We start from the raw sequence: 26,494 nt of genomic DNA on the forward strand, positions 1-26,494 counted from the left end.
TGCATGTGTGTGTAAAGTGCAAATGTTCATATGTGTATGCTGTTGTTGTTGTATTGTAATAACTATTCTGAACCTTTGAAATCTTGCCCCTGACAAAAATTTCCCCTTATTATAATAATTTAAAAAAAAACTTACTGAAACTAATAAAAAAAAAGAAACTAAAAGGAAGTGATGAAAAACTAAACTGAAACAACCAAACCCAATCTGGAAACTAACGGGGGAAGAGAGTGCATTGCTTTCAGAAAAAGTATCCCTTAAATATGTTTAAAGAGGTCAATAAGCCACTGAAGACGCTTCATTTGTTAACAGATGGGAAAGGACAAAAGCTTATATCTGTAAATACTGAATGTGTTATTTTCAGACGCTGTTATGGCTGCACACTCTGCAGTTGTTCCATCGATGTTCCTCTATCGCCATCTGCTGGTGACATATAGCGCTGAAGGCAGCTCTCTGCTTCCAACCATAGACTGTCACAAACCTAATCCCAACATCTACATTGTATGTATTTCTAAAATACAAAATGATAGATATATAAGGAGTAAACACAAGTGTATCCTGATCTGTAGAATTAATATGAGACCGAATCCAACAACTTTATTAGAAATCTAGTGAAAAAAGCCCCAAAACAAACATAAAACTAGAAAAAAAGGTGGATTTTATTTCATCCCACTATTCACTGATGGAAATAGATCTCAGAGACTAAGCAGGACTGTCTAAATTACATGTAAATATTACTGCTGATGATATGTTTTGCTGTGAAGTATAGTCAATCTCATCTCAGCTGGTTTTAAATATTTGAAACCCCATATAGTTTCACCCAGGGGTTATTTCACAACCCAGAAAGCAGGCCAGTAAACTTGAAAAATCATATTTTTCAAAAAAGCTTGCTACTAATACACACTTTATATTAGGGCTGGACAGTTATTATATGCCAGTTATTTTACTGATTAATTGCTTGGTCCATATAAGATGTGAGAAAAGTGGAAAATATTTCTCAAATCGAAGGTGATGTTTGATAACTCTTCGCTTAATATATTATGAAACAGAGACAAGCAGGAAGAAATCTCCACATTTTAGAGGCTGAAAACAGCTTTTTCTGCTATTTTTGTGTGGAAAACGTGCTTTAATTGACTAACCAAATAGTTGGCGATTATTTTTCGGCTGTTTAACTCATCGATGAGTCGACTAGTTGTTGCAGCTCTACCTTCTATGTCATTAACAAAGGGCCATAGAATATTAGATTTGACTCCAGTGCAGGGTTTTTATAAACTGCATGTACTGATGTATTATTTTATAAATTAAATGAACTGGCCAAGTCCCTGTTTGATGTCCTCCCAGGAGCTATCAGAATACTCTCTGCGTCACTTGTGCAATATTGGCTGCTTGCCTTGTCCAATCTCCCATCACTAATATTGTCTCCAGCAGCCATCAGACCCTCTCATTTCCTCTTCAGACGGATATGAACTCTCCTGACAGCACAGGCTGCCACAGCAGCACCATTGTCTGACAGCCAACAAACAAGACGAGACAAACAAGAGAGGACAGAGCATTTCATACAGATCACTACCCAAACACTTGATGGCTGAGATGATACCATCGTTTGGACGACATTTTTAGAAAACCATGCTTGTGAAACATCCTCATTTGGATAGAAGCTATCTCGTGTTGTGGGATTGCTTGTGCTGTTATCTGCAGAGAGGCTGAGGCCGGCCTTTGTTAACTGATGCAAGTATATTAGGACGCTGCGCCGAATGTGATTCCAACCCTCAGAGGAACACTTCTCTTGTTGACTTAACACAAAACAAACAACCAGGCCAATTTGAACAAAAATAAGTTTATTGTTACAGGTACCCGCCATGGTCACTGACATACAACAGTTACAAGAATTGACATACTAGGTACTTAAAAGATTAAAAATATGCTATTAGAGTTTTTTTTCTCCATAACATTTACATTAGGCAAATAATACCATTAAAGGCCTCATAAATGTATACACGCAGAAACACTTTGTACAGAGATACAACATGTTGTGCAGAACATGAAATACATGATAGGGTCTGCAGAAAAGTTCTCTTTCTAGTGGCAATTAATGATAGAATGTGTGTTTTTAGACACCATCTGCTTTAATTTGGTCAGATTTATTAAGTAAAGGGCACATACGGAATTATTTCTTCCACCATTGTTCTGTTTATTGTTGTGCTTCTGATCAGAGGGAGGTGGGCTGACGGCCTGGGGGTCGGGTCAGAAGGCTGTGGCTTGATACATTTGGTGAAGATGAATAGGTGGAAAAGAAGCATTATGTTAGAAACCTATGTACTCATATCAACTTCTTTTCTCTTAATATCTGTTGTGAACAGAGATAGTTTCAGGCGTTGACACGATTTGGTAATCAAAGATATGCTTTCCTCTCCCTCTACATTATTTCCATTGTGATATTTTTAAACGTTAATTGACTACTGGCCAGTTTCCATAAACGATGGTTGATAATGGTTAAAGAGCGCCTGTGTATCTCAAAAGAGAATTAACATGCTGGAGGCCTTTTTCCTCATTCTGCTGTCTGCTATTATGAAATAGTCTGAAAGCTTTGGCTCAATTTATGTTAAAAGAGTGGCACTAATATTTCTGTTTCTGTCTGGATTATTATTCAATTTTACCATATGCATTTGCAGTGGATTTTTCCGTCTCCTGGTAAGGGTGACTGTCTTTCTGTTAGACCCCAATGGGACTGTTGATAAGCCTGCCATTGGCCACCAGACGCTATTCTCCTAGCCTTCAGCTATCTCCGCTATCTATTTTGCATCCTGGGTTTAGCAACGCCCCAGATGGTTTTGATTGGTTTAAAGAAACATAAACAAGCAGGAGTGTTTTTCCCTCATCCCAGAATGGTTTTGGGTGCAGCCAGGCCTTTCAGAACTGTGGAGAAAGGTCTATACAAACCTATTTCCCAACCAACAGAACCTCCACCCTCCTTCATTTCCCTCTGAGATTTTTCCCCCCGCTATGCTCTTGAGTAGGACAGGGAATGTGCTTACAATAACTGTGGGAAAACCTCAGGTATTCAGTTTAAAAGTAAGATTTTATAGGTAAAAAATAAAATAAAATAAAATAAAAAGCTGATGTCATTAAATTTGCAACATTCAGTCTGGTCTTATAGTGACAATAAAACAAAACAAAAACTTGAATATCAGCACTGACATGGCAGGCACAGATAATAGATACAAGCAATACAAAACACTACAATGGGGTTTTCTAAATACAACCAGAAGGACATCTACGCAGGTCTTCAGTGTCTTATGATAAAGCCTCATAAACAGCTGCTGGTATCTGCTGCCATTTAATCAAATATCACCACGTATGGAGCATTGACTCTGAAATGGTCTGAGTGAGAAAACAATGACAAAAGAAACAGACCTGCTTCACAGCAACACATCTTCAGGAAACATTACACACTGTTTTATCACACTTTAGCTTGTGCTTCTTAGATTGTGCTGTGGATTCATTTAACAAAAAATACAAATATTAAGATCAGCTGTTATTTAACACAAATATTAGTAACGCATGAGTATAAAGTAATCAGTGTTATGCTAGTTAACCAGTGCCTCTTCCGACTTTGACCTTTCCTATACACTGTACACTGTCAGATGGTTTCTAAGGCGAGGCCTTTTACTTTAAATTGGTCCATACATCTCTAACTGTAGCTGAAAGTCCTCAATTTTAGCTCACAGGTCATCAGCTTTCATAGTCTATAAAAGTGTAAACTATTATAAAATATTAATAGGTTTGGTTGTTAGTCTTCTTGTCTCTCTAAGATACTAATTTGTACACTTGGTGAACAAAAAACGTGTGTGTTTCAGGCCACTAGAGTATATTCTGTGCAGCTTCTAATGCTGTGTCGGCAGCACACAATTAATCATTTAATTACTCAAGATCAGAGCATGACTCTCCATTAACAAGCATTAAAGGAGATGTATTTGTCAAATTTGGATTTAAAGCCGTTGGAAATCTCAAACCCTGATTTTAAACATTTTATATTGTTCACAAAATATCCCTTCATACTTTGTACATAAGTGCATACATAAACCCTTCTTTACCGAGATGGCCAGTTAAACAAAAGAACAAAAAAGAAATAATTTCGCCAAATCACAAGTGAATGAATGTAAACATATCAAGAATGTTGAGACGAGAATATTGACAGTCCTTCATCTGGATGAGTCTGTCCAGCGTCACTCAGCCGCCTCATGTTGCTCCCTCTCCTCAGGAACAGACATGAAGATCTTCTGACAGAACATGGTGAAGATTTCTGAGGAGAGACAACTCATCACATCAACCCTGTTTGTTTTCTTTAGCTAGGTTACTGCAGGTCGAGGAACGTCAGATTTTATTAAACATCGGATCAACACCTTGGCTTTTGATTCCTTCGGGCTGACTATACAAACAAATGTAATGTATCAGTGCTACACAGCTGCACTCAAGCAGATACTCTTTCATGAATTTCACAACAAATTGTAAGGAATGATACTCTGGCCTTGCCTAAACAAACAGACAAAGACGGTATTAAAAAAAACAATAATGTCTCACTCACCTAGCATCTTCTTGACCACATGGGGTTTCTTCCACTTGTAGCCCAGTAGGTACGCTGGGATGCCTGTGAGAATAATGCCGCTACCTATCAGGCACTCAAACGGAGCTGCCCAGAAGGACACGATGATCATGAAGACACAACCCAAAACGAAAGTTATAGGGATGAACAGATACACCTGCAGAAAGAAAATACAAGAGACGTATGTCTTGTTAGAAAAGAAGAGAGTAGATCAAATACTAATATTTAAGATAAAATAAGGTGCTTTATTGTCACTGCATTTTAACACAATAACGTTTTTTTTCCCTTGTCGGGTTATTTCTGTATTTTATCACATTGCCAGTGAAAACCAGTGCTAGAAAGTAACAAAATAGAATTAGTAATATATTTAAAGTGCAATTTTGACGTTCTGTACTTCTAATTCCATTTTCTGCTTTTTACATGACTAAATTTTTACAAAAATATAATCAACAAGTCAAATCAAATAAAAAAAATAGAGGGGAAATTCAGTTAGTCTGTTAGCTCTTGAAGAATGAGACAGCCTGATGGCTGTAGGAGAGAAGGATCTTTTGAATCTTTCAGTCCTGCAACACAGAGAGAGGAGCCGTCCACTGCTGTTTTTTTGGTCCATAAAGGTTTTGTGTAGCGGACGATCTGGGTATTTCAGGATGTACTCGAACATCTTGACAGGTCATCTCTCCACCACCTCCTCCAGTGTGTCCAACCTGGCTCCAACCACAGAACCAGCTCTTTAGACCAGTCTGTCTAACCGCCTTCATCTCTGTGTCCGATGCTGCCTCCCCAGCAGACTGCAGCATAAAACAACACACTACCACCACAGACTGATAAAACATCTGCAGCATCTTACTACAGATGTCAAGAGATCTGAGCTTCCTTAAGTAAAACTTTTTGTCTGTGTTTAGGGACCAGCCCAACTTATTATCCATGTATACACCTAGATACTTATAACTTGGCACCACCTCGTTGTCCACCTCACAAGTATTCACTGACTGAAGAGGAGGCTTGAACCTGCAGAAATCTATGATCGTCTCCTTTGAGTCTTTGAGGTGTTCAGTAGGAGATAGTTCTCGTGACTCCAGTCACTGAAGGTTTTTTTCAGATCCCTATATTCAGACTCCTGTCCATTCCTGATACACGACACAATAGCAGTGTCATCTGAGTACTATACATACGGTGTATTATTATAACCAGAGGGGATTCTGAAGCTCCCCATCAGTATATAAAGTCAATACAAATATCTCTATCTTCATTAGCTGTTACATCAAAGTTGTTAACACATGAATGCATCAATAATTATAATCCAATTATATAAATGTCCCATTCTGCATAATGATTACTTTTACTTTTGGTACTTTGAACTCTATTTATTCCTGGTCAGGGATTCATCTTAGAAAATAAATGGGCTGAGAGCACTCAAAGCTCAAAGGAAAGATGAAAGACTCCGGTCAGCCAAAGTAATATTTCCATGATGAAACAGAAACAAAGTGTATGTGTAAATACCACTCCCTCCTATCCTGAAAACACAGCATGGCTCCGTTTCCAACCAAAACAAGAGCAGTGATACAATGGTGCTTTCATGGAAAAAAGAATGAAAGAAAAGTGTGTGCTCTATGAAACCAGGAGACGTGTTGATGTTTTGGGCAGACAAAGAAACTGGCTGAGGTTCAAATACACAAAAGGTCTTACATCATCTGTGTACCTCTCAGTCAGTCTTAAGTCCTTAAATCTCCAACACAACAAGTATTTACCTCCTGCAACTGTGTTGTACTCTACCTTAATAGGTCTTCTGAGGTCGGGCTTGGTAATGCGCAGCCAGACCAAGCCAGCAATGGCCATACCAACACACAGCCAGGTGAAGAAGCTGAAGAGATTGATGACTGAGAAGATATCCTGAGAGATGGCGTACATCATAGATAGCAAACACTGATAAAAAGGAAAAGGAAGACAGGATTTTGTTAGTCTTGAATAGCGACACACACATTTTGTCATCTTCAAGTTATTTGAAAATGTGGTTTGAGTGATTTTAGTACAATATGTCTTATGCTAATTGATCAACTCATAGAAAACTGAAGGAGACATTCACTGTTCAGAAAGTGTAACTTAAAAAATGTATATAAAAATGTCAAAGTGTAGAATGTCTTAAAAAAGGTGGAATGTCACAGTATAGTTTCTTATTTTTTTTATAGTATACGCTGCGAGAAAAGGTTTTTTATAAATGTTATAGTTTAGTATGTCTTCAATCATCAATCAAAATGTCATACTATAATAGTATGTCATCAAAAAAGGTAGGTAAAGTCATAGTATTTTTGATAAAAAACAACATACTATATAGAATGACTTTTTTTGAGGGGGGCATTTTTGGACATCCCAAAATATGATGTTTTTCTGTAATATCTGACCTTATTATGCTCTAATATGTATCAACAGACTATTATTGACCCATTTAAGCATTTTAAGGCATTTTAAAATTTGACCAAGTTTGACAAAAATCGACATGCTATAGTATGACTTTTTTTTTGAGGGGGGCATTTTTGGACATCCCAAAATATGGTGATTTTCTGTAATTTCTGGCCATTTTATGCTCTAATATGTATCAACAGACTATAATTGACACATTTTAATTTCTTTAGGCATTTTAAAATTGGACAATTTTTGACATAAATCAACATATATGTATGACTTTCCTTGAGGGGGTCATTTTTGGACATCTCAAAAAATAGTGATATTCTGTCATTTCTGGATATATTATGCTCTAATATGTAGCAACAGACTACAACTGACCTATTTCAGGCATTTTAAAATTCGACAATTTTTAATGCTTTATTGGATAGTGACAGAAAGAACAGAAGGGGGAGACATGCGACAAAGGGACCTCCGGTCGAAATGCTATAGTATGACTTCAGTTTTCAAGGGGGTCATTTTTGGACAAACTATTATACTACATGTATCAACAAAGTGTAATTGGGCCGTTATGGTACAGTAATTTGCAAAAAAGGTTTAAAATGGTCATAGTACGCCTTAAAAAGGCCATGGTATTGTAATTTAATATTGTATAACCTTATCCTGAGGAGAATTTGAACATGCAACTCTCAAGCTGAGAGGTAAGAGTGAAAAAAAATGCTATAGAATGGCAAAAATATAAATTATTATTAATAATAATAATAATAATAATAATAAAAAAAACAATAATATATATTTTTTTAAATAGAAAATAAAAGTATATGTCTTGAAATTGTTAGAAAAAGATCACATTGTAGTATCCCTTAAAAACAAAGCAAAAAGCAATGATATTTTAAGGCCTACCCCAACCAGGACTTGAACCCCTTGAATTCAAACCTGCCATTCACCTCCTGTCAGGCAACTGTGCTAACCACGAACCCAGCATATATTTTCCAAAGCATCTAAAGAAGGTCATAATATCATGTGTAAACAAGAAAAGCCATAGTATACTATGTCCAAAACGTTTTTTTAAAAATCGGTCATAGCGTGTCCAAATATACATAAAAATCCTTTAGAATAGTATAGAATAGTTTGTCCAAAGAAAAAAATTAAATAAAGCAAACAAAAAAAATAAAGCAAACAAAAAAAAAACGCCATAGTAAAACTATGTCAAAAAAGTCAAAAACATTCATGGTGTAGTTTTTCCAAAAATACCTAAAAATGCTTTAGAATAGTACACTGGTCATGGTAATAGTATTCTAAGTTCTAAAAAATTTAAGACCATATTAAAGTATGTCCAAAAGTGCCCCCAAACACTGAATACAGAATAGTACGTTGATTATGTTAATAGTTTGGTTCATTCAAAAATGTTCCAAAAACACCATATTATAGTATGTCAAAAAAAATAAAAAAATAAAAAAGTCAAAAAAGGTCTCATGTGGATTGTCAAAAATGCCAAAAAAACCCCACTTTAGAATAGTATGTTGGTCTTGTTAATAGTATAGTATAATAATAGTATTATAGTAGTATGTCCAAAAAATATTTTATAAACACCGTATGTCGGGGGGAAAAAAAAAACGGTCATAGTGAAGTTTGGAAAAAAAATGCTAAAATACAACATAGAAATGTATGTTGATGATTGTAATACTATAGAATGTCAGAAGGTAGTTTGTTCAAATATGTTTAAAAAAACCTAAAAACTAAAAATTAAACATTTAAAAAGGTCACAGTACAGCATGTCATAAAATTGTCTTATAAAATGTAATAAAATACGTCACAAAGTTAGTTGCTGTTAGTAGCAGGTGTCTTACTGTGAAGATGAGGGACGGAACTGGAGTAAAGAGGTCTGTGTGAACCAAACCCAGAGCAGCAGGGAGCTGACCCTCTCGAGCTCCAGCATAGAACAACCTAGAAAACAGAAAGCCCTGAAGTGGTTATTTTTTGGCCTTTGTAACATTTTCCAACCAGTTACAGTTTCAAATTTACCCTCATATCATATGAAACTGCACATCCTCCTTCATCTGAAAGTGTTTCAATCAATAATGCCCAATATATGACTGCAATTTAATCGTTGCAAAAGTCATACGTTTTTAGAAACTTTTTTAACACACATCCACTTTTGTTCTCTATATGCAAACACACACCGTGCTGAGGTAAACAGTGATCCGTTGACGGCTCCAAAGCAGGACAGTCCCACAAAGACAGGAATCAGCCAGGACATCACACCGAGATGATACTCCCCAAAACTCTGCCGAACAACACAACAAACAACGTGTGTGAGAAAGCGCATGGCTTTGAGTTACAGTCTGCAAGTTGAAGCTGCTGTAACTTTATGACAGAAATATGAAGCTCACCACAGCAACAGCCTCAGAGTCGACCATGACTTCGGGAGAGATGGTGGTGAAGTAGGCCAGGTTGGTCAGAACGTACACTATCGTCACTATAGGCATGGATATGATGATGGACAAGGGCAGGTTCCTGTTGGCGAGGGTCAAAGGTCATTTGAGAAAAGAGAACACCTAAAATATTTAATATTTAATATACATTGTATTTATTAGATCAGTGGTTGAATTTGGACTCATGCAATCCAGTTGGCAGATGTGACCATTAAATATCTGATTGCTTCTTACAGCAGTCAGTCGTGTTAGATTAAATTAAATTAAATGATGAATAACAAAACAATAAACACAAAAAATACTTAAATATTAACACAAACCAAAACTCAAGCTCACAGTTTGCTTTTGTCAAGAGCTCTTGATTTAGCTTCACATTTGTTTTTGAGGTGTCTTTTGTGTTGGGACATCCTGTCACTTTATGATATACTGTATTTCCATGCAGTCAATGGTAAACAAGCTCAGTCATGCATGAGGATATGTTGGCATGTTGGCATGCACAATCCTCAAAACAACCTTTATCACATTTATGTCACCTCTCTGGATTGATCATCTCCTCAGTCACGTAATTCAGATAATTCCTGAAAAAAAAAGTTCAACAATTTATGGATTTGATCAAGACTTGAATATATCATATTGTAAAGCAAAGAACTGGCAGCAATGAATAAATCATTTCAATGTCTGATCAATAATTACAACAAAACAAAACATAAATGCCTCACCAGCCTCCAAAAGCAAAGAGACCACTGTACAGAGCCAACACAATGTTGTCCACTCCCAGTTTGCTGCCTTCAAATGCCTTGTCTGGCATCAGGTACGGCACATCGCCTGCACACACACAAGAAAACAAAACAAAACAACTGAAACATTCGTCTCCCCTGCAAAAACAGATTTAGTTCATGAAGTAACCGTGTGGTTTCATAGACATTTCACGGATTCTCAGTCAGGGCTGCTGCTGCTGCCACTTTTGATTTCCTGCATGACGGCCGAGCTGTTGCTGCCTGCCCTTTGACAGGCTTGACATTTTTAACCAGCCAGTGTGGACTCTGTCTGAGCGCTCTGCCTCCAGGTTTGAGCATCTGCTTTGATGTACTGAAACATAATCAGGTCCAGCTGACATTTGAGAATGAGAACAAATATATTTTGATAAGTAAACCTCAATCCAGTCATTTATGCACAGCAGTGGGCCATGTGTGTGTGTGTGTGTGTGTGTGTGTGTGAGTCTCAGTTCTCTCCTCTACCTGTCGCTTTCAGATGGTAATGACTCTGCTTTCCGTGAGGCCCTATTACACACACATTATTTTCTCACTCTGTCCTTCTCTCTGACGCTCTGAAAGACCACAGTGTGACAACAGCAAGCTCACCACCTAGTTTCCATGGTAACACAGCGTGGAGCATAATGGCGGTGGGTGTGGCCTTGCAAAAAAAAAAAGGGGGGGGGGGGGGGGGGCAACAGATGTAGCATGGAGCACACGATGGGGCACACAGTCTTTCCGCGCTGTGTTATTTTGAATGGGGTGACTATAGTTGACTGAGGTGCTTTGTATAAAGAATATATATCTCTTGTAATTAAAGATGGACATGTGGATCACGTCATTAGTGGTTGCCTTCATGTTTAGAGCAATGGTATGGAAGATTCACCTAAAACTGAGATTACTTTTCAGGACACTTGATCAAACATGTCATATTCTGTTACATACTGTATATATGACATATATACAGGACAGTATATAGGCTACATATTGTGCCGATGAGTCATGTATTAAACCAATTAGGCTCATCAGCATTCAACTTCAAAGTACTCCCACACAGGCACATGTACATGGCTGCACACTTGCTCAGGCTCAATCACATGGCTGCAGACAGACCAGCCTTGTGTTCAGACTCAGCAACTGTGCTAACAAACTGAAAGGAGGGCAGTCTGCTTGGTTGGGCTCATTAGCGCTAGTCAACAATTTGTTGATCATTAGAGACAGAAGAAGAATAAACATTGGTTTCAGCAGTGCCAACACTGAGACAATAATGGATATAACTACACCTACAGACCATTATAGTCTTTGTTTTATTACACTTTTATGGCCAGATTTATTTCAATAAGCTGCAATGAAAACAAGTGGGATTTGGTTTAATGCACATAGTTCCAACAGCTTATTAGGAGTAAAATTTAAGAATTTTTCAAGCACTTTCAAGGTACCTAAACCAATACTTTCCAAACATTTATGATGACATCTAAATGGTTACAAGAAATGCAATCATGAAAAATAAATTTTAAAGGATTTCTTTATACCCACAGTAATCAGTGTGTATTGAAACTTTATTTTATCAGCTGTCATATTATTCTTATTAACTTTGATTTTATGTTTTGATCATGGTTACTTAATGCTTGCTGATTTCCAGAGTAAGAAATTTAAAGGATCCAGATGCCAGGAGACAACAAAAACATATGACGATGGGACTGTTTCATTTCAAAAATAAAATATTTTTGGTTTCAATCAGTAACTGTGTTGATGAAACACCCGATTAAAATGAAAGAAATATGATGAGTATATTTGTATATTATTTGCCTGAGTATTCTCATATTTCTCTAACCTTGAGAATATAAGACTTTGTATGAATCCTGAACAAATACACACTTAACATATTGGACAGTGGAAAAAGCTGTTTGTTGGGAGTGGGGGAAAAAACCCTCTTGTACTTAAGATGATACTACAGTTTAAAAAAAGGCACCAGTGGGAAACTTATTTTGAATCTATTTGAAATAGTTTGTACATGTGACCAAAGGCAGCAATAAAAAGTGTATTACTGGGTTGTTGTATGTATTTATAGAAACAATAAAGTTTTACCAGAGATTTAACTTAGTATCAAAATCTCTAACTTGTCCACTCAACTTAGCATCAAATCTTGTGATCAAGATGTTAGTCTTCACATTGGAAATAGTACCAGATAGTGAAACTGACTGAACTACAAAACTAAGCTGGCAATTGATATCAACTTGAGTAATGACATAATGGGTTGTTGTCACTGCTTTTGGTCTTTTTGTGTTTTGCAGACCTGTGGTCACAGAATACTAAACAGCACAGTTTTCCTGATCTCTTAAAAAAGCCAAACCACGACTAACTATTAACCTCTGTAGCTTTGCCTATCAGTCTAGGAGTGAGTGGGACTCACCTGTGCCAATCTGGATGAACCCAAAGAGGATGATGATGATCAGGGCTAGCAGTTTGGAGGCAGTGAACAGGTCCTGCACCTTGGTGGCTGCTCTCACACTGATGCAGTTTACAAATGTCAGGGAGGCTACAGATACAGAAGAGAATAGAAGTAGGAATTAAGGGGAATGATCACCTGGAATTAAGTGTATCTAATTATATTAATAATTGCACGGTAACCCCAACCAACAACCCCCACTCACTAAGACACAAGCAGGCAATGAGCTTGGCTGCACTGTCAGGCACGGTGCAGTTTGGGTAGAGAGGTTTCAGGAGGTAGGTAGCAAACACCAGCGACACCACATACTGCGATGAAGGCCGGATGATCAACATCTCCACCCACAGCTTTAGAAAAGCCGCCAGTTCACCATACACCTCCAGGATGTAAGTGTAGTCTCCCCCGGACTTGGTGATGGTTGTGCCCAGCTCAGCGTAGCAAAGGGCCCCCATGGTAGAGATCACTCCACAGGCAGACCAGACGATCAGGGACAGCCCAGCGGAGCCGGTCTCTTTGATCACGCCTGTTGGAGTGACGAAAATGCCTGAGCCGATGATGGTGCCGATGATCATTCCCACACCGTTGAAGAGGGTGATGCTGCGTTTGAGCACGATCTTCTCCCCTTTGGCTGGTGAGCCGGCAGTAGGGCTTGTGGCAGTGGGATCAGACACCATGGGGGTAGTTGGAGATGCTGGCTGCTCTACAATCAGACCGTCTTGGTCTGGGTCTGCTTCAGCTGCTGGAGGTGAGAGGACAGCAGACCAGGAGATGAGACAAGAGATTCACATTTGAGGTATGACTGTTTAGTACTGCAAGTGATCAAGAGAATCGCCAAAGTCACAAAGTGTTCTTTGAAGGGTTTCTTTGCTGAGATATTTTAGGCACTGGTTTATTTAACAGAATAAAGATAACAAACTGGCCTATATGGGAAAGGGAGCAAAATAGCCATGTTTATGAATGTCAAGGCATAGAACCAATGTGCATTCTGGTTCTGCAAATTGGGGAAATATATATACACTGTTCAAAAACAGGTAAAACAGGCTTGTGTACATAGTTTTGTAACCTGTTTCTTTAATGAGAACCCTAATTCACCACTCCCTCCTTAACTGTAAACAACCACACTACCAGGTATTTGTGTTTACACACCCAGTAAAGGAAACTGTAGAAGAACTAGTTCTATTTCTGTGTGATGGGTGTGTCACATCTCATTACCTGTCACCTGTGTCACCTGTCAAATTAATACAGACAGCCAAAACACGATGATGCATTTCTATAGCCACAGCAACGTGTATTAGGCAATGTTGCATCAGAGCGCATGGCGGCATAATGCAGCCCTGCACCATGTGGTATCTACAGGAGTGTGAGCATGCACAGTACCTACCCCCCATCTTCTCCTGGCTCGCCGCCTTGGCAACGCTCTCCCGGCTGCTCCGTGATTTCAGCTCCGGCTCAGCCATCTTCCCTCTTAATCTGGGTCCCCTTGTCTTGTCCTTTTCCTCCTATCCTCCTTTTCCTTCCTCCTTTTATGTCCCCTTCCTCCTCCTGCCTGGATTTCCTCTCTGCCTCCCTCACATACACAATCCCTCCTCCTCCCCCCCAACTCTCTCTCTCTCTCTCTCTCTCTCTATCTAGCCCTCCCTGATTCGTCCTCTCTCACACAAACATGCACACACACTCTCCTCTTCATTTGCACACACTGCCTTCGTCACTCAGACTGGAATTCATCTGACCCTGATCCTCTCCCTGTCTCTCCCTCCCTCCCTCCTCCCTCCGTCTCTCCAGGATACAGCAGGGAGGAGCTGAACCTTTGTGATGTTGCTGCTGCTGCTTGAGCCTACGCCCACTCCAAATGAATGATGGGAAAACTCAGAGGGGAAGTAGGTTACTGGCAGGCACCATTTGGAGGGGCGACCATGTGATGCTGTAATCTTTTTGTGTGTTGCCTAATCCAGTACTATACAGTTTGTCCATGTGTGCCTGTGTGTGCTTTCATGTCAGAGTGTATTAGGAGGGATCATTCAAGGATGCTGTAGAACCGGTGTTCCCTCTAGTGGTGTCAACATGTAAAAACAAGTGTGTCTTTGTTCCCCCTCTGTCGTGCAGAAAGGTGACACCAGGGAGAAAATGGAGACCCAATGGCCATGTTCAGTGCACACAATGCAGAGTAATGATGATGAGGCACATGATGTTCTGTATCACCTGGTGCTTTTTCCACCACTTTGTTTCCACCATACTGGCTAATTGTGAAATGGCCACCAGGTGTTCAAACAGGATCAAACCTACTCAGCATTACTACAAAGCCGCCAGTGCTTAGACTGCTCCATAACAACAGGGGATTAAAGATGCTGGTCTGTGTGATAGGCTTCTTGGAGTAAAATCAGTGATAGAAATTATTTCTGCTTGGGATTCTGGACAGAGGGGGAAAAAATTAGGTGATTGATTTAAAATATGATATATTACAGATAATGTTTGTGGTTGAAATATCAAACAATGCAACCTTAAATTAATAAATCATGTGGATAACTTTATAAGGAAAAAAAGTGAAAAAGGTTGTGGCATTATTTTAGGTTTCTTTTTCATTTAAACAATTACACTAGCCTATATAATGCAAGGTTCTCTGAATTTAAGTCAAGACTGTGCTTGGCGCTTTTAGGTTGCACGTCATATTTCCAACCACTAGATGGCGACCTAAACATGCTTCAAACCAAAAAGTCTACGGTTTCAAATTGAGAGCTTTTTTTTTCACCAACTTTATTGACACGCCATGGTTGTAAAAGTTTACAACATCGTGTGTATACAGTATATACCATATACGCTAGGGAGATTTATAATAAAATATTTAAAATAAAAAATAAATTAATATATTGTTAAGCCGGAATGTTTTAACAGCTTTAACTTTTAGACTTTTTTTCTGATACTTTAGGTCAACTTTTGCAGTGTAAAACATGTAAACGTAAAAATAAAAATTCTTATAAATTGAATTTGCTTTGTAGCCTTTTAAATGACCACGTGCTCGTGATGTGTTCTAGAATCAAGCTTAAACTGTCACTTGATGTGTTGCTTAGTAACTACTTTGTTCCATTCAAGGCATGTGATATGAGCAAGGCCGCTTTAATGCACGGGCTTACCTGGGCTGAAGCCCAGGGGCCTCCCAGGTTAAGGGGCCTCCCATGATGAGCTGAAAAGGTCACATTGTTTTGTAACTTGTCAGGTTTTCTGTCAATCACTCTAATCGCACGTTACGTCACTCAATGTAACGTATCTTACGTGGCTGCTGATTGATCTAAATAAGGGGTGACCCACGTGCCCCCATAGCCTATGGCGCTTGGGCTGACCTATCAGAATGTCTATAGTTAGTTCTGGGGCGTGTCCCTTTATGACTGTCAATCAAAGATTGAGTGGAAAAATTAAGCACCGGAGGTAGGTCGCTGTCCCACACCGGAGGGAGCGGAGGAAGACGTGCAGGTGGATGTAGCGGGAGAGGAGCAGGGGACCGCCCGCAGCAGTGGAGGGGAGGGGGAGGAGGAGGAGGAGGAGGAGGAGGAGGGGGGAGCACACGAGCCCCAGAGAGAGGACCAGGCTGCAAACCAGTCAGGGGGAGACCGAGACGAGTCAGATGACCCGTACAACAGTGACCCGGGCCGCTGGGGAAACAACAATGACCCAAAAGTGCGCGCTTTTAGGGCGAAAATGGGACCGGAGTCCTGTCAAAATAAAGACGCTAACGTGTCAGCATCGGAACGCCAGTATAAACAGCAGAAGATTTTTCTCAAAAATGCATTTTAAACGCAAACTGAGTAACGGAGAGTGTGTGCCCAGAGAATGGCTCTGTTATTCAACATCAGCAGGTACTGCGTTTTATAGCTTGTGCAGGTTTTAAACTTGTGGTTGTCAGTGGTGGAAAAAGTATTCAGATCCTTTACTTAAGTAAAAGTACTAATACCACACTGTGAAATTACTCCACTACAGTAAAAGTCCTGCATCCAAATCTTACTGAAGTAAAAGTAGAAAAGTATCAGCATCAAAATCTACTTAAAGTATGAAAAGTAAAAGTACTCGGGTTATGCAGAATGGACCCACTATGATTGTTTTATATATTCTAAATATATTATTACATTATTTGTATTGGTGATTTAAAGTATGCAGTGTTTTAATTTTGTAAAGATTGGGCTCACTTAATTACTTAATATACTGTTAAAAGATTTAATTAAGAAAACGTCTAATCACTTTACATTGATCATATATATTATGTTAAATCTCGACCTGAAAAGTAACTAAAGCTGGCAGCTTTATCCCAGAGTAAAAAGTACAATATTTGCCTAAAAATTTAGTGGAGTAGAAGTAAAAAGTTACATAAAATGGAAATACTCAAGTAAAGTACAAATACCTAAAAATTGTACTTAAGTACAGTACTTGAGTAAATGTACTTAGTTACATTCCACCACTGGTGGTTGTGCATTGTTTTTGAAATGCATATTTGCTTAGATGTTTGTCTAGATTATACTGCAAATCTTCTATTAATGTTGCTCAGTTTAATCTTTTTGGTACTTGGCATTAGGCCATGGTGCTGAATGTGTTTGTGTGTCTTTGTAGGTGCATGTGATTGTTCACAGGGCCCACTGAGGCCAGAGAAGAGGCTCCTACTTTGATCTGTTGCTGTTCTTATGCTTATGCTGTTGTTATTAAGTTAATAAGTTATTGTTTGTTTGATTGTATGTTTGTGCAGACAGGTGATGGATGGTGATATTTTTCATAACATTGTTTAAAATCATCCTTTCACACATTTTGGTTTTATTATCACCATAAGTTGCTGTGTGTGGTTGTTAAATAAAGTGTCTTGTGTTTATTCTCAAGTGGGATCAGTGATATGTTAATAACAATATTATTGTGTTTTCTGACTCAAAGAGGGAAAACTCACTGTTGTATGTCTTGAAAGAAACTAATGCATTTTGTGATGTAGATTACCTAGATATCACACTTTTTTTAAAAATGAGACTCTATAAATCGAGGGGATGGGGGGCCTACAAATCTCTCAGCCCCGGGGCCTAACATTAGGTTAAGGTGGCCCTGGATATGAGGTAACTTTGTACTTTGGAATAAAATAAAATAAAAAATAAAATTCTTCATGTGGCAAAAGACGGCATTCCGAGAATGAGCCCCGTTCTGTTACTGCGTTATTAACTGCTCACTTGCATTACTAGTAACGCTGACAAAGTCGATCAACTATCACCAAGCTCTGCTCGAGTGAGCGTCTTAGCTATATTGGGGGAGAGCGGACCGACACTGGCTCCCACCAGGACACTTTCTGCCATGAGTCCGGGGACTTTCCCCTGGGCGCGGGAGAGAAACTGAGTCCTCCGAATGTAGCCCAGATTGCAAGCCTTCTGAATGCCCGGATGTACAAGTGAGCAAGCGGCTATAAGTAGGCCAAGATACAGCAGCCGTTTACGGTCATGGTGGCACAAAAATTGGAAATGTTCCCGCAGTGTCACGTTAATCAGGAATAATATAAAGGTGAATAATCAATGCGAGCGGCGGATTTTTCTTCCAAGGGCCGTTTATGTTGTTTGTAAGTAGCTAGTTCTTCAAATGGTTCAAAACAGTGAGGAATCATGGGAAATTTAAAGGCATAGTAGCCAATTAAAGACCTGGCTGCCATCACTTTTAGTTTTACACGTCTATTCGCCCGGTGATAGGCTATTTAAACAGTCTAACAATTTAATAATTTAGGTTTACATTAATGTTCATATCAAATAAGGAAAACCACAAATTGCAAATCATTAATTTTCCCTTCAAGAAGCCAATATATCATTAACTTAAAGAAATAATATGCTAGATAGAAAACAAAAACAATTTGCAGGGATACAGCTTATAAAAATGCATGAGTCTCTCACTGGGATTTCTGGCAAATTATTCTAAATCATTTAAAAACAACCGAAAAAGGAAATTAAACGAAGCGAAAGGATCACCTGAATCGTCTGGAAGATATCAATGAAAACGGCTAATTCCCAACATGCCATCGGTTCCAATGTTTCTTAAAACAGTGGTACAAGACTTAACATTTGCTTAGTTTCCTCTTATCTGTGAGGGCAGTGGCTTATTGTAGGTGTCGTCTTCCAGTCAGTCAGCATCTCGAGGAAGGTCATACACTTCAGCCAAAAGCTACATTTGTAAATTACTGGTAAAGAAACAAAACCAAGACTGTGGTTCTCTCAGAGGAAACCAGGTGGCGCAATTTCCCAGCAACAATGTTCGATGTTTTGATGATGTTCGAATCACTCTCTGGTGGAAATATTAGTGCAATGCTGCTCCACCATAAAATCATGTCCATATAAAAGCTAATAAAAATCATATCCATATAAAGCTAATAACAATAATAATAATAATAATAATAATAATAATACATTCAGTGTTTACATAAGTCTGGACCAGTTCCTGCAAATACTGGCACCAAATTAAAATTTAATTTAAAAAAATGTACTATTTTTTTCTGTGAGACAGAGTTTCTATCTTGAAGGTCTTCTGTGGCTTACACTGTCAGACAAGCAGCTAATGTAAGCAGAACATTTAGAGGTCTAAAGCTCACATGCTGTCCATCATAACTATGGTTGTGATTTAAGGTCAGCATTACCCAAGAGCTCCACATAAATTTGTGGTGAATTACCTTTGTGAGGCGTCAAGAGTATTTTACAGTGATGTATAAAAGTTATAAAGTCTTGCAGCAAACATTGTACTTTCTACTCCACTGTATAGATTATTCGTGATAAAATTAGCTCCAACTGAAACATTGGAATTTTCCCTGGAATTGATCAGTTATTACAAATTATATATTCAAGAGACAAAACGATCATTACAGCATTAGTGTGTGTGGTTTAAATTAGTGTAGTGACTGCATTGCTGAGGGTATCAGGCAATCACTGCTTAAAAATATTTTGCTTGAATGATCTGACTGATATGATAATTATAGTGAATGCATTGCACTAGCCTGATGGCACATTAATTACCGCTTGTGCCGCCAGTGATGACAGATGTTGATGGAAAGACAGCCCACACAGAACTTTGAGCTGTCTGGAGTTTTTTCTTGTCTCAAGACAGCACTGTGACAGTCAGCCTCTTACTCAGAGGCTCATGGGATCAACCTGCTGGGAGAAAAATCCATGATTTTAACTGTCTTCTGCATTTAAGCTGAGGTACTTTGTGCTCCACCTCCTGCAGTACCTGCTGGAAGCCAACGGTGTGTATAAAGTAGACAGCTATTAATAAAGCATTTTCAGACACAGAGGTTAAAAATAGATGATGGTTACCAGAGGTTGAGGAAGAATTCAAATCCAGACTCAGTGTTTGACATCATATTTTGTTCTTATCTCTCTCTGTGCGCATCTGATTTTATCGTTGTAATTTTCTTTTTTTTTCTTGGATTGCTTTCATTCATTTTTGGCACTCTTGTTGCTTCATTCCTTCCGACTTTCTTCTCACTTACAGTCTCGTATCTGTAATCTTATTTCACAGGCTGCTTCAGCCTCCTCTGTTTTCACCTTTAAATCCCATCATCTTATTTTCTTCATCTTTTTTCTAAAAGCAGATTTCTCCCTCACTCCCTTTTGCATTCTCTCCACCCATTTTCTCTCATTTTCTCATCCTGTGATCTGCCTGCCTCCTCTCTTCCCTCCTACGTCTTTTCACTATAGATATCTCTTTTTATTGCTGTAATCTGTTTATAACTGAGCACTGAGAGACAGTGCTAACTTCATGATAAATGTTTTATCACTGAGGCGTCAGTTTCAAAGACCTGAAGAAGTGAAGTAGAACATCAGAGTTGTTACTAAAATAGACTGCTCTGCATTATATGCACATATACTGCTGTGTGGACTCACGGACTATACACCCACATGTGGTTAGTGAACATGTCCTTTTTAAAACCATGGGCTGCAATATGCTTTTTCCTTTTGTTTTTGTAAGTGCAATGTGACATAACAAAGAAGGTGGTGCAAAATGTACAAACACATATACAATGACACAAAGGCTTTACCATCTTTATAACATACACCCTTTGGCCTTAGACCATCAATTTAGAGAGAGGAAAAACACAGAAAAAAAACATAAAAGGGAAAAGCAATGGCAAACATTAATAAACGAGTTCACATAGAGTTATGTATGCTCATGATTACTTGCGTCATTTGGATTGGGATGTGTTGTGTTGTGCTATGTGAATGTAGGTGTGAGTGGTGTGGGAAGAGTAGGATTAAATATTGTGTGTGAGAGAGAGATGCTAACTATTGTTGTTATTGAGTTGACTTCATGTCTGTATCGAACATCATTTTACAGTCTCAAATGTATTTGGAGGCTGTAGCATTAACATTTCTTGCAACTGAAAATAATGGAACTAGACCAAACCCTAAAAGACAAGCCAAGAAAAGTACACAGTTAGCCTGTATGGACATGGATAGTGGTGAATATAGTACTCGAATCCCTTATAAGTAAATAGGTAAAAGTAAAAACACCACAATCTGAAAAATACTAAAAGTCAAAGTCCTCATTATAATGTTACTGAAGGAAAAGAACAGGAGTATCATCAGCAAAATGCACACAGTCGGCCATCAAGTTGAAATAATTTTGTTTTCAGACACAACCGTCTGTTAAATATGGTTTCATTTTCATTGTGATATGTTTGGAGGAGATTGATTAATAAAGTTTTGAAGATATATACGAAGATATATACGCTTTATCTGTCAATTATAAATCACATTGTCACAATCATTTTACTGTTATAGAATATTATATTATATTATTAGGGCCCGAGCAGGCAACGACCTGCGAGGTCCCTATTGTATTTCTAATGATTTTTTTTCACACACACACACACACACACACACACACACACTCACACACACACACACACACAGACACACACACACACACACACACACACACACACACACACACACACACACACACACACACACACATTTAGCTAAACACAAGTCAAGGATGATCATTACTGCTTTTTGCCTAGCTAATCACACACTCTATTGGATTAAATGCTTTTCTCTCTCACAGTTTTTTTTGTTTCGTATTTCACAGTGCCAATTTCTCTCCACTCCTCAAAGAACATCCACCCCCCCCCCCCCCCCCCCCCCCCCCTCCCATCACCCACTGACATTCCTCTCCATTTCATATTTCTTTTCATCAGTCTTTCCATCAGGCCTCCTCCACCCAAACCGCCTGCATTTTCCCGTGATAACCCCGCTCTGCCTGAACACGATGGCGATGTTCTAAATTGGGTTTATTTTACTTCCCTCCTGCTCTTTTCTTCATTGCTTGCATATCTTTTCATCTTGTATTTTACCTCTGTTTTTCATGTAATTTCCTTCTGTCTGTCTCTCTTTCTGTGATCTTTGTGGTGCTCTTGGCTACATATGCTCTTGAGCTCCTCCACCACTCTATGGTCAGTCAAGTGCTTTTTTGTCCAGCCACATTATCTGAATAGTAACTCAGTACAGCAGTGCACAACCTTTTTTTGTCAGACATACACTTGCAGCCTTCTCAGATCAACTAAAGAAACCCTGTAACATCACTCTACCTGTCATGTTCAGGACATGTTCATTTTAATATATTACCTGGATATTAACTATTAATGATTTGAAAATAGATTTCAATGTCAAATGCAGTTTAGTCATGTTGTCATTCATATAACAGAGTAGCAGATTAAGTTGGAAGGTTCAACCATTTATCTGTCATATTAAGCTATTTCAGACATTTAGCCATTAAGATATTTCAACAATTAATTGATCCATTCAGCCTTTACTTAGGGATTCATATCAGACTCAGACTCAGACTCAGGCTCAGGCTGTTTTATTGTCATTCAAACAAAACCACAGCATGGAAGAACGAAATATAATTTCCCAGGTCTCAGTTACTAAGATCAAAATAGAAAATACATAAAAATATATTTTTAAAAATGTCAATACCTAAATAAAATCTATCTATCTATCTATCTATCTATCTATCTATCTATCTATCTATCTATCTATCTATCTATCTATCTATCTATCTATCTATCTATCTATCTATCTAGTGACTCAGTACATATACAGTTTTTCTCAGTTGCTTTGGTGCATTTCTCACATCATTTGCACAACTTGTTGATAACCTGCAAAAGCGTGTCACTTGCTCGAAATGGATAGTTCATTCCTCAAAAGCAAGTATTCATGTCAATGAAAGTGTCAGAGACAAAAAGTCCTGACACCAGTGTTTATGAGCAAGACAGTCAAATGGCTTTGTCATGTTTTCATTATGATAGTTTACTCTGTAAATGTTTTCTGATGCAAAAAAGTCAGATCTTGGTGACACCACCTGAAAATGCTCAAGACAGCACTTTATACTATTTGCACAGCCATTTGAAAAATACAGTGAAGTTACACATTACTGTATTTAGTGAGGTAACTGAGTACAACACACTGAATATGTATGTTTAATATTTTTATTGCATATGCTCTTTGCAAATCTTATTTGTTCACAGCATTGTGTAAAAGAAAAAAAAACCTTATTTACAACAAACAAACTCCCTTTGGGTAGAGCTGTGCACAACTGTAAACAATATTGCAGTACATACTGTAGGTCATTCATGCACATCCAGATGTTCCTCTCTGTCTGGCCACATAGTTTCATATACATCACAGCCAATATCATCTCTTGCAATGCAGTGAGGAAAGTATCTCCTTGAGTGGCAAATCCACCCTCTGCAGTATTGTAGAAATGGTCCACACTATGTCCTGCTTGGTTCATATATGCTTGTATAGTGTTTATGGGTTTATGGGATTCAGCTCTGAGTGATTGTAAAGAAGTGGCTTATCATCGGTTGCAACTAATGCGTCACATAGCCCTTCTCATCAGTAAAAGCTGAGGTTCACCTGGGAGAATTGTTCAATTTAGGAGACATTTTCAGGAAAAAATAAGTTTTTTTAAAAATGTATAAAATTTGCTTGACAGATTTTGACAACTAGTTCAACATTTTTGTATGTAATGACCCAAGCAATGAAATGAGGACTATTAGTTTTATATGGATTGACTATTCAGCATTCACAAGTATAGTTAATTTTGACTGATATGACATAAGCAAATGTTATAAAGTTATAAAACAACAGAGAGTTGTGTGAAAGCAATTGATGCATGTCCAAAAGCATTTGTAATTTGTTGGAAGGAATGAGAAACTGCTAATATGATGTGCACAAATTATTAAATGTTGTGGAGGTTGAACTAACTGTTGTGCAAATGTTAATAGTGTTGTGAGAAATGCACCAAAGTGACTGAGAAAAACTGTAATAAGACTGGAAACAGCAAACGTCTTTGATACTTATTCACTGCAGCACTTCATAGAAAACCTTCCATCACTCTGCTTGTTTAATATGAGCAGGAGCAGGAACATAAATGTAACCTAATGCTGAATTTCATCACTTTCACCATTCAAGAATAATCTGAAAAAGCTCCACGGTTGTTGTGCTTATGAGCTGATGCACTCCTCCACTTGTGTTTGGCCAATGAAAGGCGGTATCGGAGCCCATCTGATAAGACAGATCAAACGCCTCCTAATTCCAGAAATATATTTTGCGCCTTGGGCCGTCAGTAATCCCTCCTTGATCAACTGTCACTAAGCTGGCCTGAAATATGCTAGAAGACGTGGAACTGTATCAATCGCTGCATTCTCTGAATCCTCCGTGCTCCCGCCTCCCCCTCCTCCTCCACATTCCTCCATCCATCCTCGTGTTATACCTTAAAGCTTATCACAAACCTGGCCACTCGTGTGTGGTGAGGATAGTGGAGCTCAGGCTTTCTGCTCTGGTTTGCTTCCCTTCGGCATCAATGTGCCCTGACAGTTGACCGTGAACGTCTCCCGGTCTCTCTACACACCACTTCATCATCTTCTTCTCTCTTCTCTCCTGTTAATACTCTCTCACCCTGTCTCCATCTACTCTAACCACGTGTTCTAAATGATAAACACATAATAAGGTCTTCATTTATCAAATATATGTACAGTCATGGGAAAAAAATTATTAGAGCACCCTTGTTTTCTTCAATTTCTTGTTTATTTTAATGCCTGGTACAACTAAAGGTACATTTGTTTGGACAAAAATAGTGATAACAAGAAACATAGCTCATAAGAGTTTAATTTAAGAGCCATTTTCCATGGTCTTGATAATAGCCAAAATCATTATCAAGAAAACCACGGAAAATGTCTAGATATCAGCTCTTAAATTAAACACTTATGAGCTATTTTTGTTGTTATCACTATATTTGTCCAAACAAATGTACCTTTACCAGGCATTAAAATGAACAAGACATTGAAGAAAAAGTGTGGTCTAATAATTTTTTATGAGACTGTATAGTGACAATCCAGTCAGTGGCATGAATATAGTGGACAGAAATGCCTTGACTGCTAATTAGTACAACAAACACCACAAATGGAATTTACGGGCAATGAATGCTTCAAACCTTCACTTAAATCCACATTACATCTAGAAGTGTCTGCTCAGCCTGCTGTGGAAATAAACTAGACCAGCAGACAGAGAATAGCGATCCTATGAATGAAAATGTAACATTTTTTGATTCTGGGAGGCCTGGCATATATATGTTTTTAAGCCCACATAGCTGGCAGTTGTTTTGGCCCTGACAGACCAGCAGAATCCCCACTGTCACAGAGGAGAAAATAGCAGCAGGGAAGGATTAGGGTGAAGAAGCATTTCTCTCCACGAGAGGCTGCAGCTGTGAAAAGCCTCCTGCCTGCACCGGCTTCACTTTCTTCAGTTTGCATCATAGAGAAAGCTTTCCATTTATCTTTTCTCTGACTTGCAAGATTGAATCTATCCCTGTCTGCTGGAACAACAACGTATTTTGCTGTCAAGCTATTTAGGTTTATTAGAATCTGTAAATAGAGATCTGTAAATAGGATTCATAAATTACTTTCTTCCTATTATGACTGATCTGAGTATAACTTCCAGCTTCTATGTGAGGGAGCACACTTTTAATCAAGTATAAGTACAATTTTAATTTAGCTAAGTGTTTTCATTTGATGCTAATTTATACTTCTACTCCACTACATTTTAGAGCGAAATATTGTACTTCACTACAGTAATTTGATGACTTTTGTTACTTTCTAGATAAAGATTTTAAAAACCTAAAATGAGTATAGGAAATACAATGCATTGTTGTAAAAACTAATAATAAACACTTTATTGCACCCACCTACAACATTAAAACACATTCTGTATGGTACTGCATCAAAAATATGATATATATTAATGTAACAACTTTTGAATACATGACTTGAAACAATTGTTTTTTAAAATTGCATTTTTTTTGTATTAGATGTTAATGTTTCTTCCCTCATTGGAGGTAACTCATTTCATCAGCCTCTTTTTCAATGTCTTATGGATAAGTGTAAGTGTGCTTAATACAGTGTTAAAAGAAATCCTCTATGGTAATTGTATTGTACATGGATTATGTATTAGGAGGATTTTAAGTATAAAAATCCCACAACTTAAACTGCTTAATTCTGGTAGTTAATGCAGTCCGGGATAAAGGTGCTGTGGAGTAAAATATAACCAGATGTGTATATACAGCCATGGAAAAAAATATTAGACCATTGTTTTCTTCAATTTGTTGGTAATGCCTGGTAGAACTAAAGGTACATTTGTTTGGACAAATATAATAACAAAATCTAGCCATTTTCCACGGTTTTCTTGATAATAACCCAAATCATTATCAAGGAAACCATCGAAAATGGCTAGATATCAGCTCTTAAATTAAACTCTTATGAGCTATATAGAATCTATAGACTGTGGATGTGCTGGGCTGGAAAATT

The 26,494-nt window shown here is 38.1% G+C and overlaps 1 protein-coding gene across 1 annotated transcript; it reads right to left on the minus strand.

The window, feature by feature from the left end:
• Positions 1-1,818: 1,818 nt before the first annotated feature.
• LOC131971872 (large neutral amino acids transporter small subunit 1-like) lies at positions 1,819-14,166 on the minus strand. The gene is made up of 11 exons (XM_059333528.1): positions 14,018-14,166; positions 12,842-13,375; positions 12,601-12,726; positions 10,155-10,260; positions 9,969-10,013; positions 9,394-9,517; positions 9,184-9,287; positions 8,851-8,947; positions 6,374-6,523; positions 4,583-4,757; positions 1,819-4,300 (listed from the first exon to the last, which is right to left on the minus strand). Exons 1-11 carry the CDS (start codon positions 14,091-14,093, stop codon positions 4,224-4,226), a joined length of 1,614 nt encoding a protein of 537 aa, XP_059189511.1. The 5' UTR covers positions 14,094-14,166; the 3' UTR covers positions 1,819-4,223.
• Positions 14,167-26,494: the final 12,328 nt, after the last annotated feature.

This window comes from Centropristis striata, chromosome 5 (assembly GCF_030273125.1).
Source record: "Centropristis striata isolate RG_2023a ecotype Rhode Island chromosome 5, C.striata_1.0, whole genome shotgun sequence".
NCBI classification, from domain to species: Eukaryota; Metazoa; Chordata; class Actinopteri; order Perciformes; family Serranidae; genus Centropristis; species Centropristis striata.